The sequence below is a fragment of the Impatiens glandulifera genome, chromosome 6 (genome assembly GCF_907164915.1).
Source record: "Impatiens glandulifera chromosome 6, dImpGla2.1, whole genome shotgun sequence".
NCBI lineage: Eukaryota > Viridiplantae > Streptophyta > Magnoliopsida > Ericales > Balsaminaceae > Impatiens > Impatiens glandulifera.
This window is the reverse complement of record NC_061867.1, coordinates 39,442,143-39,455,642: the sequence shown is the minus strand read 5'-3', so window position 1 is coordinate 39,455,642 and position 13,500 is coordinate 39,442,143. Positions and strand designations below refer to the sequence as shown.

The 13,500-nt window shown below is 28.8% G+C and overlaps 1 protein-coding gene across 1 annotated transcript; it reads left to right on the top strand.

Annotated features, from left to right (window-relative positions):
• Positions 1-5,382: 5,382 nt before the first annotated feature.
• On the top strand, positions 5,383-9,529 carry LOC124941360 (ribonucleoside-diphosphate reductase large subunit-like). The gene is made up of 17 exons (XM_047481671.1): positions 5,383-5,646; positions 5,731-5,792; positions 5,865-5,952; positions 6,272-6,535; positions 6,624-6,864; positions 6,940-7,016; positions 7,136-7,306; positions 7,386-7,478; positions 7,568-7,717; positions 7,814-7,900; positions 8,000-8,164; positions 8,239-8,358; positions 8,460-8,662; positions 8,732-8,881; positions 8,969-9,116; positions 9,252-9,338; positions 9,411-9,529. The coding sequence occupies exons 1-17, from the start codon at positions 5,419-5,421 to the stop codon at positions 9,525-9,527; spliced, it is 2,451 nt and encodes an 816-aa protein (XP_047337627.1). The 5' UTR covers positions 5,383-5,418; the 3' UTR covers positions 9,528-9,529.
• The last annotated feature ends 3,971 nt before the right edge of the window (positions 9,530-13,500 follow it).

Below are 13,500 nucleotides of genomic sequence, written 5' to 3'. Positions count from 1 at the left end.
TTCCAAGGTTACTAAACACACCCAACATTTTTTCATAAGGCTATTGTTATTCCTAATTATAGTTAACTTTTTTTCTTTTAAAATTGTTTGGTTTAGATTATTTAGAGATTTTATCCAAAAGTTTTATATCTCATAATCAACCATCAAACAATTTATTCATTAAAAAAAATTAAAATATTTTTATTTTATTTTTATAAACTTAAATTTTCAATAAAAATGTTATAATATTATCAAATAAGATTTTGGTAAAACCCATTAAAAAAACTCTCAAATGAGCACGACGAATTCTCATTCTTTTACAGTTTTGTTATAGACAAATAACTCTTTTTGCGGATTCAACTGATCATTATGATGTTATGGTTGGGAAGATTAGATATTGTTTGTAATTAATTTTGTCTTTCTATTCTTACTAGTAAAATTTTCTCAAATTCAAAATTAAATAAATATACAATCAAACAATAATTAATCTCCAATCCAAAAATACATTTTCAAACTCAAAAAAAGTATTTTAAAAAAGTTTATTATATACAATTTTTTTTAACTTTTTCAATATAACTACCTATATATTTATTAACTTTATAAATTAAAGTATAATATTTTTTCAAACTCACACGGTCACACCCATTAAAAAATATTATAATAAAATTAATTATAAATCAATAATTTATACACATAGAAAAAACAAATTAAACATCATTAAATAAACGCAAATTATACTATACAAGATTATATCAAAAACAAATATTATTAAATAAAACAAGCATTAAACATATATTACTAAAAGAAAATTTTTATTTTTAAGTACTTTTAAAAAATGTAATTATTGTATTTTTTTAGTTTTTTTATCAATATTATTTATTATTATAAATTTATAATACGTAGAAAGTATTAATAAACATCTATAGAATAAAAATTAAACATATAAAAAATATATATAAAAGAACTAAATATAAAAATTCCTTATATTAAAGGTTAAAAGGACCAAATTAAATATTTTAAAAAATCAAATAAAAAAAAGTTAAATATCTAAATTAAAACTTTTTTAAGGGCCTTTAATACTAATTCTCAATTACTGATTGATCTAAAAATAAAATATAAAATACACGAGAAGTGCATGAATATAATAAATTATGTGATCATAAGAGTTGTCTTTTTAGATCTATCCACCTCCATCCAACACTCACACGTATCAAGCATAATGAAATTTTAGAAAGAAGTGAAAGATATTTAATCTTGACTATTGTTTAGCAAAAAATAATAATAATATTGATTAAAGTCTTTAATTGGAAAAAAGTTAGGGTATTGAGATTTGTTTTTTCAATTTAGAAGGAAATAAGTAAATATTTAATTTTGATAGATTTTGAAAGTTAAGGCCTTGTTTGGATTGGAGTTTTTGAAAAAACGTAGAGAGAGAAAAATAATAATTTGGGATGATTTTGAGGAAGTGATTATTATTTTTTTGTAAAAAAATTTAAAAGATATTAATATATATAAATAAAATAAAAAATAATAATTTAAAATAGATGGTATTTTAGTATTTTAGTTAATAAAATAAGTGATAAATTAAAAAATTGATTTTAGATAAGTATTTTAAAAAACCCAAAGAGAATAAGGGGTAAGAGAGATTGGTAATAATTTTAAGGAAGTAATGATTATTTTTTTTATAAAAAGACGTATTAATATATATAAATAAAATAAAAAATAATAATTTAAAATAAATATTATTTTAATATTTTGGAGTGATGAGATTATTAAGAAATAATTAATTGGAAAATTAATTAATTTTTTTTATTACCAAACAAATCCATGATGTTAAGATAGAATTAGTAAAAAATAAAATAAAAAAATAATTATTATTATTTGTTTTTAAATATGACCATTTTATTTTCCCTAAGAATTATCTTCTTTGTATATTCTCCCGTGGCAAAATGATCATTTAATAAAAGTAAAATAAAATATTTTATTATTTCGCTCCTATAACCTTTGTGGGGAAATTTGATGAAATGGCCCATAACAGGCTAAAATCCAAAAATGGACCGCGCCGGTTAATGTTGGCAAAAAAGGCTCTTTTGTCTTGCGAAATGTCAGAAATACCCTTCGGACGCTAGATTTTACGTTCATTGACGAGAATTGACATTCACGCAATTTAATCCAAATCGTGTAAGTTGATTAACGCGTTTTAGATGAAACACGTGAATGCCAATTCCCGTTTTTCAATTAACGAGAATTCTCATTCACGATTTTCATCTAAAACGCGTTGATCAACTCACGCGTTTTAGATGAAAAGCGTGAATGGTAATTCTCGTCTTACGTCTTATATATAACTTTCTTACCCTAATTTAAAACAAAACCTCCCAAATTCTCCCTCCCATCCCGACTTCCAAAACCACGTCTTCACAAGTGCAGACTTTCCATTCTGACTTCGTTCAAGATCATCGTTCAACATCATTGTTCCTCAACATCATCGGGATCCCTCCAACTTTACCCTAAACCAAAGATGGAGATTCTTCAACCTGATTGAAAATCGTTTCCTCCGTAGGGAATCTCCCAAAATTGAGACCTGTAACCAATGCAAACTCCTTCATCCCGAAGCACATCTCTTCTCCATTCACAAGGAACTTCATCTCCATAGAATTTGAGCTGGACTTCCTGAAGAGCATTTGGTGTATAGCCGTTCCTGAGAATCGCAGTAACGGGTGCCCTTTGAATAAGAATCTGAATTGGGTTTGCTCTACTCTTTCAGTTAGATTCATTGACGCAAACTTGGCTGCAATATTTCCCATATTGGTTTTCCAAGATACCCTCCCAGCAAACTCGGGTATTATAGTGGACTCCATCTACAAAACAAAGAACAACATGGGAGTAAGCAAATCGAAAAAATTATAATTACCTAAACTATTGACAAACTATTTCAAATAAGGTCTAAGTTTCCCAGTTTCATACTGCACATCATACTGCAACCAAAATCATGTTAAAACTAGTTGTCTTCTTAGTTTTTAATAATCCAAAATCACTAATAGAATTAACCAATGAGAAATGCTTGTAAATTGACAGTTCTAAATACATTAAGCATATGATGTGCCATTTCTTAATATAACAACTCAAGCAAGATCAAAGAATACACGAAAATGACATTTCTTCACAAGAACATAACAAACAATTAAACGAGAAATGAATGAATCAACGAGAAATGCATGCATGCAGAATAAGAACACTGATATAATATTCGTCATTTACCCTAAAAGCATTTACGCACATAAACGAAACCAGAACCAAACCCTAAACCTAAATACACCAATATCCATGAATATAAACGGTATAATATACATCAAAACCTAAACCTAAACCTTAAGTCCTAAACTGACCTGAATATATCGAAGAGGCGGTGGAAAGTCGATGATGTTGGAGGGATCCCGATGATGTTGAGGAACGATGATGTTGAACGATGATCTTGAACGAAGTTGGAATGGAAAGTCTGCAGTTGTGAAGACGTGGTTTTGGAAGTCGGGGTGGGAGGGAGAATCGGGAAGGTTTTGTTTTAAATTAGGACCGGAAAATTATATATAAGACGAAAGACGATAATTCACATTCACACTTTTCATCTAAAACGCGTGAGTTGATCAACGCGTTTTAGATGAAAAGCGTGAATGGGAATTCTCGTTAATTGAAAAACGGGAATTGTCATTCACGCATTTCATCTAAAACGCGTTAATCAACTTACGCGATTTAGAATAAATCGCGTGAATGGCAATTCTCGTCAATGAGCGTAAAATCTGGCGCTTGAGGGGTATTTCTGACATTTCGCAGGGCAAAAGGGCCCTTTTTGCCTACATTAGCAGGTGCGGTCCTTTTTTAGAATTTCCCCTATTGTGGGAGCCATTTCATCAAATTTCCCCCTATGTGAGTGTAATAGACGTAACAGACGAATCTCGTAAAAGGGATCCCTACTACTTGAGGATAACCGTCGGATCCCATAACAGAGATCTTTCGAACCAATTCCTATTCTACCCACCTTTCAAACAATTTTTTCACAAACTACCCACCTTTTCATTTATATTCCCAAACTACCCACCTTTCTCTCTCTAAATCATTAATCAACCTTTAAATTACACATCTTTCACATTAAATTCACTAATTTCTTTATTTTATAAATACAAATATATATAATTAAAATTAATAATATATATTAAATAAAATATATTACATAAATATTAAAATAACACATATATTTTTTTTACTTAATTTTAGAATTATAATATATATAATTAAAAATAAGCATTATAAATTAAATAATACAAATAAATATTATAAACTAAAACAAAAATCATTACCTACACCTTTAATATTATATATTAAAATAAAATATATTATATTATATAAATATTAAAATAACACATATATTACATTAAATATTAAAACAACACATATATTTTATTTCTACTTAATTTTATAATATAATATATATAATTAAAACTAAACATACTAAATTAAATATCAAAATAAATATTATAAACTAAAATTAAATAAATAACATAAACCTTAAATAAAATAAAATAAACTAAATCTTAAAATAAATTACCTAAATCTTAAAATATTTATAAAAGTATTAATTTAAAAAACCTTAAAATAAAATAAATTACAATAAACTTTAAAATATACGTATTATTTTAATATTTATGTAATATATGTATTATTTTAATATTTATATAATATAATATATATTTTATTTTATTTTAATAAATAATATAATATTAAAACTTTATGTAATTTAATTTATTTTAGTGTATAATATTTTATTTTAATTTATAATATTTATTTGAATTATATTTATAATGTTTAATTTTAATTATATATATTAATATATATATATATATATTAATATATATATATATATATATATTTGTATTTATAAAATAAAGTAATTAATGAATTTAATGTGAAAGATGTGTAATTAAAAAGTTGATTAATGATTTAGAGAGAGAAAAGTGTGTAGTTTGAAAATGTGAATGAAAAAATGGATAGTGTGGGAATAATTGTTCGAAAGTTAGGTAGAACATGAAATGGTTCAAATCTTTCTATCCCTCGGTTCAGATAATTAGTTTAATTTTGGTTTCAGATAATTTCGAGTCGAAATCAATCGATTCAGCCGGGTTATCGGTTGCTTTACTAAACCATTTATGCAAGATCTCACGGTTTACTTTCTATTTGTGGGATATGTGGTCCCAAATATCTTCATCATTTCGTTCCATCAACCCGCGGCTCCATGAATGGGCGGGAAAAATTCAAGTACCTAAACCCTATTTAATTAATCTCTCCTCCTTTTCTCTACCTTCTCTTACACTCTTCCTCCCAATTCTGTCCCCTATTTAACAGTGCCTAGTATCTCTGTCTTTTCAGACAGGATTCATTGACTTGAAGATGTATGTGGTCAAGAGAGATGGTCGTCAAGAGTCGGTTCACTTTGACAAGATCACCGCTCGTCTCAAGAAGTTAAGCTACGGTCTTAGCACCGACCACTGTGATCCAGTCCTCGTTTCTCAGAAGGTATGTGTAGGTGTTTATAAGGGAGTCACCACAAGTCAGCTCGATGAACTTGCCGCTGAAACTGCTGCTGCCATGACCGCAAATCATCCCGATTATGCATCCGTCAGTCTCTCCTTCTATTGTTCGCCTCATCACTTTCTCTTCTTTGTTATTTATTTTTATTTATTTAACCTATATCTACTGCAGTTGGCTGCAAGAATTGTTGTCTCGAATTTGCACAAGAACACGAAGAAATCCTTTTCAGATACGTATGTGTTTTAATGTTCTCTTCCCACTGTTGCATTTCAAACGCTGAGATTTGTATGGTTTGGATATTGCAGGATTAAGGATATGTATAATCATGTTAATGAGAGATCTGATCAGAAGGCTCCTTTGATAGCTGATGATGTTTACGAAATTATCATGAAGGTACTATGTTTTTCGTCATGTTTTGTTTCTTTTTTGTGGGGTTGTCTATAGGCATCGAACTTGAACATAAAAATATAATCTTGCTGTTCTGATGTTCATAGAATTTTAATGAATTTCTGTGAAAGAGATGAAGATATAATCTGCATATGATTTTTTATCTTGGATTTTTTGTTTGAGTTGCTTTATCTCTTTTTCTTTCCATTAAACCCTTGATTATCATCCTGCCCACTTATGGCTTTTGCTTGTGAAAGAGATGAAGATATATTTGAATGAGCAAAGCTGACAGGATTCTTATGAATTATTCATATATTTTTTTCAGAATGCTTCACGACTGGACAGTGAGATCATTTATGATCGGGATTTTGACTATGATTACTTTGGATTCAAAACTCTTGAGAGATCTTACCTCTTGAAAATTCAAGGAAAAATAGTGGAAAGGCCTCAGCACATGTTAATGAGGGTTTCTGTTGGGATCCACAAAAATGATATTGATTCTGCCATCAAGACATACCATTTAATGTCTCAGAGATGGTTCACTCATGCATCTCCAACTCTCTTCAATGCAGGAACGCCAATACCTCAGGTATGCAACAAATACTAAGTCTTATTTATATTTTACCTCCTTGTTCTTGAAGCTAGTTATATTGACAATTTTATGTATTTGCTTACAGTTGAGTAGTTGTTTCTTGGTATGCATGAAAGAAGATAGTATTGAAGGAATATATGATACATTGAAGGAGTGTGCTGTTATTAGTAAGTCAGCTGGTGGAGTTGGGGTGTCTATTCACAATATTCGTGCCACTGGCAGTTATATTCGTGGAACAAATGGTACATCCAACGGCCTTCTTCCAATGCTACGAGTGTTTAATGACACAGCCCGTTATGTTGACCAAGGAGGTGGCAAGAGAAAGGGTATATTCATTGTTTGGTGTTTTAATAATTGGTGTTCCTTATCATGTATTGATTCTGGTCTTTTATTGCATTTAGGTGCCTTTGCTGTATATCTGGAGCCATGGCATGCAGATGTATTTGAGTTTTTGGATTTGAGGAAGAACCATGGAAAGGTCTTCTTAATATGTTTATTTATACTTAGCATATGCATATGATATAAGTTCTTTATGCTGGTTTTTGTGTTAAGAGTGTTTTATTTTGACATGATTGATAGATTATATTTTCTCTACAGGAAGAACAACGTGCTAGAGATTTATTTTATGCTCTCTGGATACCTGATCTCTTCATGGAAAGAGTGCAAAGCAATGGGCACTGGTCGTTGTTCTGCCCAAATGAGGCTCAAGGATTGGCTGATTGTTGGGGTGAAGAATTCGTCAGCCTATATACCAAGTATGAGAGAGAGGTAAATTTGTTTATCCCCATTGTTACCTTTTCTGATGAGATTGTGAAATCTTGGTATTAGTGACACCTAATTTGCTCAGGGCAAGGCAAAGAAAGTTGTACAAGCTCAGAGTCTTTGGTTTGAGATATTGAAGGCCCAGATTGAAACTGGGACTCCCTACATGTTATTCAAGGTATTGCATGTAACAATGTCATTCTTGGCATTTGATTCTGGTTTCAGCTTCTCCATTGTATTGTTTCTTGAGTATTTTTATTGTTCTAGGATATATGCAACAGAAAAAGCAATCAGCAGAATTTGGGAACTATTAAGTCTTCAAATTTGTGCACTGAGATTATTGAGTATACAAGTCCAACAGAAACTGCTGTATGCAATCTAGCGTCAATTGCTTTACCACGATTTGTTAGGGAAACGGTACGCCCTTAATTATTTCCGTTGTATTAATATCTCATTTTGGTTTGTTTTCATATTCCTTTGTGCAGTCTTGATTACTTGATCTTCATTTTGTAGGGTGTCCTATTAGAATCACATCCATCTAAGCTTGTAGGCAGCAGAGGTCATAAGAATTGCTATTTTGATTTCGACAAATTAGCAGAGGTCAGCTATAATATAAATTCCTTGTTGCAAGTGTACTTTTATTAGCAATCACGATTAGGGTTATCCTCATTTTTATTTTTATTTCTGTTATTTCCATAGGTTGTTGCAGTAGTGACTACGAATCTCAACAAAATAATCGATATTAATTACTATCCTGTTGAGACTGCAAAGAAATCAAATTTGCGTCATAGACCTATTGGTATAGGAGTCCAGGGTCTTGCAGATACTTTCATTTTGCTCGGGATGCCATTTGATTCTCCCAAGGTAAGAAGTTGTGTAGTTGAGGAGGAATTGTTTTGCAGTTTGTGAAGACTTGTCTTGACCATTAAATAACACAGGCACAACAGCTGAATAAGGATATTTTTGAGACCATATATTACCATGCCTTGAAAGCCTCTTACGAATTGGCAGTAAAGGAAGGTCCTTATGAGACTTACAATGGAAGTCCCGTGAGCAAGGTAGGGATTAGGATGTGTAGTTCCTCGTGATGGTTTATCTAATTATTCTGTTTGCCACCTTTATGTGGAAGAGTCATGCTTATGTTATATTGGATTCACAGGGCATTCTCCAGCCAGATATGTGGGGTGTAGAACCTTCAAATCGATGGGATTGGGGTGGCCTTCGGGCAAAGATTGCAAAGAGTGGCGTGAGAAACTCACTCCTTGTTGCGCCTATGCCTACTGCATCAACCAGCCAAATTCTTGGAAATAATGAGTGCTTTGAGCCATACACATCCAATATCTACAGTCGCAGAGTTCTAAGGTCCGTGTTACCCTTTTTTGTATATAATCATTTTTTAACACAACTAAATTTTCCTTGTACTGTTTGTAGCGGTGAATTTGTGGTGGTAAATAAACACCTGCTTCATGACTTAACTGAGATGGGTCTTTGGTCACCTACTCTTAAGAATCAGATAATATATGAGGATGGTTCTGTTCAGAAAATTTCAGAAGTCCCCCAGGAGTTAAAGGAAATCTACAAGTATTGGATTAAATAAATGATTGGTTTTCTGATAATTAACCTTATACAGATTTATTTAAAAATATTCCTTTTAAATTCCCATTTTAGGACTGTTTGGGAGATAAAACAGAGGACATTGGTTGATATGGCGGCAGATCGTGGATGCTACATAGACCAGAGTCAAAGTCTTAACATACACATGGAGCAACCGAACTTTGGAAAACTTACATCCCTTCACTTTTATGCTTGGTCTAAGGTGAGAACTGATGCCATTGTTGTTTCCTCATTGTTGAAAAAGAAGAAAAAATGTCTGAGATGGATTAAATTGGTGTTTTTGGATTAAATTGGACCTTCCTTTTGCTTGTTGGTCGATTGTTTGTCTTGTTTTAAGGGTCTGAAAACAGGGATGTATTACCTACGAACACGAGCAGCTGCTGATGCAATCAAGTTCACTGTTGATACCTCAATGCTGAAAAAGGTTATACTTATATCATTGTCCCTTGTTCTGCCTATTGTTTTCCAATATGTTACTGAGTAGATGGAAATGCAGGAAAAGACAAATGTAGGAGAAGCAGAAACCGAAGCAGATGATGTTATGAGTGGTAAGGTGTCTGAAATGGTATGTTCTTTGACAAACCGTGAAGAATGTTTGTCTTGCGGAAGTTAAACCGAGTCATTACATATGATCATGTTTGTTTAAGGTTTTATTACTTTCTTGTACAGTATGTAAACTTATTATTATATACTTATAGATGTACTTGTCAAAGAAGTTCATATTGCAGTTTGTTTTGAGTGTTTTTTTCTTATGAGGGTGTGTTTTTGGAAATGAATTTGGAGGGTTTAGTTTCATATTATTATGTTTGGGAAAATATTTAAGATTAAAATTAGAATTATAATTTGGTAAAATATTTAAGAGTAAAATTATAATTAGAATGGAATTCAAATTACTGTAATTTTATTATTTTTCATTTTATTTTAGTTCTGAATTATTTTTAATATGTATATTTTTTATGTTTTTGCAAATAAAACATTTTATTCTTGTAATAATTTTTTAAAAATTTTGGATATTAAAATTTTGAATTAATATATTTATTTTTTATTTTTTAATATAATAAGTTAACATTTTATTTTGAATTAATATATATATATATATTTATTTATTTTAATTTAAAAACTTAATATGTCCAATTTAATACAAATATTTTTATTATATTTTTTTTAAACATAATTCAAACATAAAAATTGATTTGTTGCAAATTATACTAGTAGAATTATTTAGTCTATATAAAATTAGATATTTCGTATGATTAGTTTTCTTGTTAAATGAATTTGGATATTTAGTATTATTAGTTTTCTTGTTAAATTGTGAAATAGAGATGACTTTGAGCTCTGTTTAGGGAACATAAGATATAATGTGATATAATGTTAAATTGTTTAGGTGAGATATGAATGATTATAAAATATGAAATATGAAAAATAAATAAAGGAGTAATAGATATAATGTTTTTTAAATATTTAACTGATTATGAAATATTTTTATATAACATTATTTTGTTTGATTTTTTTTTTACATTTAATTTTGTTTGAATTTACTCCATATAATTTGAAACAATTTGAAACGTTATAACATAATTAATTAGTTTAAAATAGACAAAAATTACTTGCATACTATTAATATTTTTTCTTCGGAAAAAAATTCACTTAAACGTATTTATTTGTACAACTAACTCACTTAAACGTATATACTAATAAAAGATCATTTAAACATATGTACTATCAAAAATTAGCTCATTTAACCTCTTTTAGTAACCATGGTTAACTTTTATTTTTAAATTTATATATTTATTAATTAAATATTAATATATTTTCTCTATTCTTCTTTTTCATTAATTAAACTAGATAATTTATTTTATTCTTAATTTTTTTTATTATTTTAATATTAATTTCTCTCTTATATGTCATCTTCTTTTTTTTATTAGTTTTTATTTCTTATATTTCTTAAATTCTCATTTTAAAAAAAAATTAACAATTTATTTATGAATTTTATGTTTTACTGTAATATTTAATTTAATATAAACAAAAATGAAATTAATAATTTTTTATTTAATTTTTATTCACGATTTATAGTAGTAGTAAAATGCATTATTTTGTCTAATATTTAATTATTACTCTTTTGGTGTTTGATGAATGAGTTTTTATTATTATATAATTTTTAATTTATTTATTTTTGTGTTAAAGGATTTTTATTGTGGAAAAAATTTTCATTATTGAAAGGATTTTCATTGTTATATTCAATCATTTGGACCAAACAATTTTAAAATAATTAATAATCAATATTAATATAAGAAAAAAATATAAAAAAGAAGAAAAAAAATATAAAGTTAAAATAATTAATAAAGAATGCTCATATATATATATATATATATATATATAATTAAATTAAAATAATCAATAATAAATACTCATATAAAAATAATAAAAAATTATAAAAAAATAAAAATATAGATTTAATTTATTAGTAATAAATGAAAAAAATGAGAGAGAAAATATATTAATATTTAATTATTAAATATATAAAGGGAATAATGTCTATTTTACCATCGAAATATAACGGAATATTCACGTATATCACTGAACTAATTTTTGTTCGTTCACCATTGTAGTTGAGTTTAATGTTCATCTATGTCACTGATGGACAAAAACATCCAAATCCGTTAAGTTTTCCGTTAAATGATGACACGTGTGATTGAAATGTCATTTTTAAAAAATTAATATATATATATATATATATATATATATATTATTTTTATTTTTATTTTTATTCACTATTTTAAATAATAAAACTAATTTATATTTTCAAAGGTATTAATCAAATAAATTATATATTTTGAGAAGCATTAACAATAATTCACTTTATTTTAATTAATATATTTTCAACATTTATTTTTATTAACATTTCTAAATAATAATGCTAATAAAAATAAATGTTAAAAATATATTAATTTAAAAAAAAATGAATTATTGTTAGTGTCTCTCGAAATGTGTATATTGTTTGGTTAATGCCTCTAAAATTATAAAAGTTTTATTATTTAGAAATTATGAATAAAAATAAAAATAAAAATATAATATATATTACTTTTTAAAAAATAACATATCAATCACACGTGTCATCATCTAACGGAAAACTTAACGGAATTGGATATTTGTATCCAGCAGTGACATAGATGAACATTAAACTCAACTACAATGATATGAACGAACAAAAATTAGTTCAGTGATATACGTGAATATTCCGTTATAGTTCGATGGTAAATTGACATTCTTCCCAATATATAAATTAAAAAATAGAAATTAATCATTGTTTACTAAAAGTGGCTAAATGAGCCGATTTTTTTTATACTACGTACGTTTAAGTGAGCTAGTTGTGCAAGTACATACGTCTAAGTGATCTTTTTTCCTTTTTCTTCTAAGTCCTACTTTGTTAAAGGTCTCACTTCCGTCCGGAGATTATTTCTTCAACTCCATTATCAAACGACAACATAGTTGTTATGTTGTCCCCTTCAATTCTAGAGGATGTTGTAGACTAAGTAAACAACTGACCATCTTATCTTCAGACACACTTTCTCACCTTCATCTTCTTTGTATGATCAACTTCAATATAATTCAAAATCAATTTTTTAAAAAAAAAAATCAAAATATGTTTAAACTCTTATAGCGTAAAATAGTGAAATATGGAAAAATCCACAATATGTTTTGAATCGGCCGACTGGATATGACCTACACGAAAAGGCAGCTATCCCCTCTTAGTGAGAATGATTTGGAAGTGATAAAAATATAATTTTATTTGAATACAAAGTTAGACTGTTAATCGAAATAATCTTATACTTCTAGGCAAGGAAATGAATTCCGCCCTCCAGACTCGACGCCTCAAGAATGATAAGCCAGAGCTTCCCATCTACGACAATGATACCACTCAAGAACTTCTACCGTGGGATGGTATCAAGAAAATGGTCTATTTGATGAATGACCAACCCATAATTGTACTTATGGGCCTCAAATGGATCACTTCATATTACACCAATGAAATGTTCAAAGAGTTCGGACGAGATGCCATGCCTCCCTAACATGACTGTGTAGTGGCCATAGACAAACCAATTGAACACAACAACTTCGCCGACTATCTGGATTTTTAGAACGATTCAGTCAAGATGTGTATCCCCAAAGATATAAAGGACTTTATCGATCATATCATGGATGAGTTCCACCGACAACAAGCAAAAAAAAAGTGAAGGCTCTATCAACTCCACTTGTTGTAGCCGAACTCACTCTCCCTGAAGAGGAGCTCTAAGTTTTACCCTTTTGTACAAACGACAAAATTTAGAAGCCTAGTAGAGTCAAACTAGCAAACCTTAAGAACTCCGAAATTTTGAAAAATGTAAAATCGAAAGTTCTTTTTAAAGCAAATATATAAAACCTTACTAGACCTTGTCTAAAGAAATTAGACGTACCCTTCTAACTACGTTTCCCTTTAGACCTCGTCTTTAGACCTCGTCGTTCCTAGGTTTAGATTTCTCGGCTGTAGACCTTGGGAGTCTCAATCCCAAATTAGATCTCTCGGTCCTAGATGAAAATCCTCGGTC

What these genes read in the sequence shown, in the direction of transcription:
- LOC124941360 (XM_047481671.1), top strand. Translation starts at nt 5,419, where the DNA reads ATGTATGTGGTCAAGAGAGATGGTCGTCAAGAGTCGGTTCACTTTGAC. An exon ending in ATCATCCCGATTATGCATCC is followed by an intron (nt 5,647 to 5,730) that starts GTCAGTCTCTCC and finishes TATCTACTGCAG; the next exon opens with TTGGCTGCAAGAATTGTTGT. An exon ending in AGGAGGTGGCAAGAGAAAGG is followed by an intron (nt 6,865 to 6,939) that starts GTATATTCATTG and finishes TATTGCATTTAG; the next exon opens with GTGCCTTTGCTGTATATCTG.